The sequence below is a fragment of the Homarus americanus genome, unplaced genomic scaffold (assembly GCF_018991925.1).
Source record: "Homarus americanus isolate GMGI-L3 unplaced genomic scaffold, GMGI_Hamer_2.0 scaffold55693, whole genome shotgun sequence".
Taxonomy (NCBI): Eukaryota; Metazoa; Arthropoda; class Malacostraca; order Decapoda; family Nephropidae; genus Homarus; species Homarus americanus.
In genome coordinates this window covers 39,804-41,046 of record NW_024720838.1, presented here as the reverse complement: position 1 = coordinate 41,046, position 1,243 = coordinate 39,804, and the positions used below count along the sequence as shown (strand labels likewise).

The 1,243-nt window shown below is 41.6% G+C and overlaps 1 protein-coding gene across 1 annotated transcript; it reads left to right on the top strand.

Annotated features, from left to right (window-relative positions):
• Window positions 1-320: 320 nt before the first annotated feature.
• On the top strand, window positions 321-965 carry LOC121861273. The gene has a single exon (XM_042358917.1). It carries the CDS (start codon window positions 321-323, stop codon window positions 963-965), a length of 645 nt encoding a protein of 214 aa, XP_042214851.1.
• Window positions 966-1,243: the final 278 nt, after the last annotated feature.

The window sequence follows — 1,243 nt, the reverse complement described above, 5'->3', positions numbered from 1 at the left end:
TGTGATGCCAATTAGATATCAACCTGCGCAAATCAGAGAAGCGCTTTTAGAACTCAGAGAATCTGCACCTGACCCTGTCATCAAAGTTGAGGCTCAATCGTTGGCAGAGGAAGTAGGGTCATACCATTTTGTCATTTGCTCAGTTGTGTAGTATGATATACTCAGCAAAATTTCAGCACGTGAGCAAACTAATGCAGTCGACTACGATGCAGCTCGGTGTGGCTGTAGATCTGCTTAAGAAGACCAGAGATAATTTTGTCAGCTACAGAAATACAGGTCTGGCTGATGCACTAACTATTGCTTAAGAAATCTGTGAAGCGATGAACGTAGACACCGTGCTGAAACAGAAGAGACTAAGAACTAAAAAATGCCACTTTAGCTGTGAGTGTGCAGACGAACCTGTCAGCGATGCACTCAAGAGGATGGAGACTACATTTTTCAATGTGGTAGTGGACACTGCGATTTCCTCTCTTAATGAGAGGTTCAAGACCTTGGGCAAAGTGAATGAAAAGTTCAAGGTATTGCTAGGGTTCACGGACATGTCTGACAAAGACATCGTCGATCACTGCCAAACCCTCAGCAACACGCTTACTCATGATGGACACTCAGACATTGATGGAAGGGAACTGGCCATGGAGCTGCAGAGTGTCCCAGATTTGCCTTCCAAGAGAATAACAACAATGGATTTTCTCACCTTCCTGCATGAAAAGAAACGTACTGAAGTATTCCCGAACTTGTGGGTAGCTCTGCGGATCTGTGCAACTCTCCCTGTAACGGTGTCGGCAGCAGAGCGGAGCTTTTCTAAGTTAAAACTGATAAAAATCTATTTGCGATCCACAATGGCGCAGGAACGCCTTAGAGGGCTGGCCATCATCAGTGTGAACCATGCAGTGTCTAGGGAGTTATCGTATGACGATGTAATCGACGAATTCGCTTCCAGGAAGTCAAGAAGAGTCAAGTTATAACTGTTATAAGCAGGCACGTAGTGAAGAGGAGAAAACGGCGGAATTCAGAATATCATGACATATGTTAATTGAATTGCTTATTGTTTAAATACAATGGTAGTTTAATTTTGAGTGTTTATTACAGTCATTTTTCATGCCATTATTTTATGTTGCTTGTTTTTGCTTTTCTTTGGATATTCCAGAGTTTAAGAGGATTTGCTATTTAATGTATGTATTAGCAAATTAAAATAGATCAGTGTAAGGTAAACAGTTTCTTCAATACAGTACCTTGATTACTT

Bases quoted from the DNA above. Each gene is read 5' to 3' on its own strand.
- LOC121861273 (XM_042358917.1), top strand. From the start codon at position 321: ATGAACGTAGACACCGTGCTGAAACAGAAGAGACTAAGAACTAAAAAA.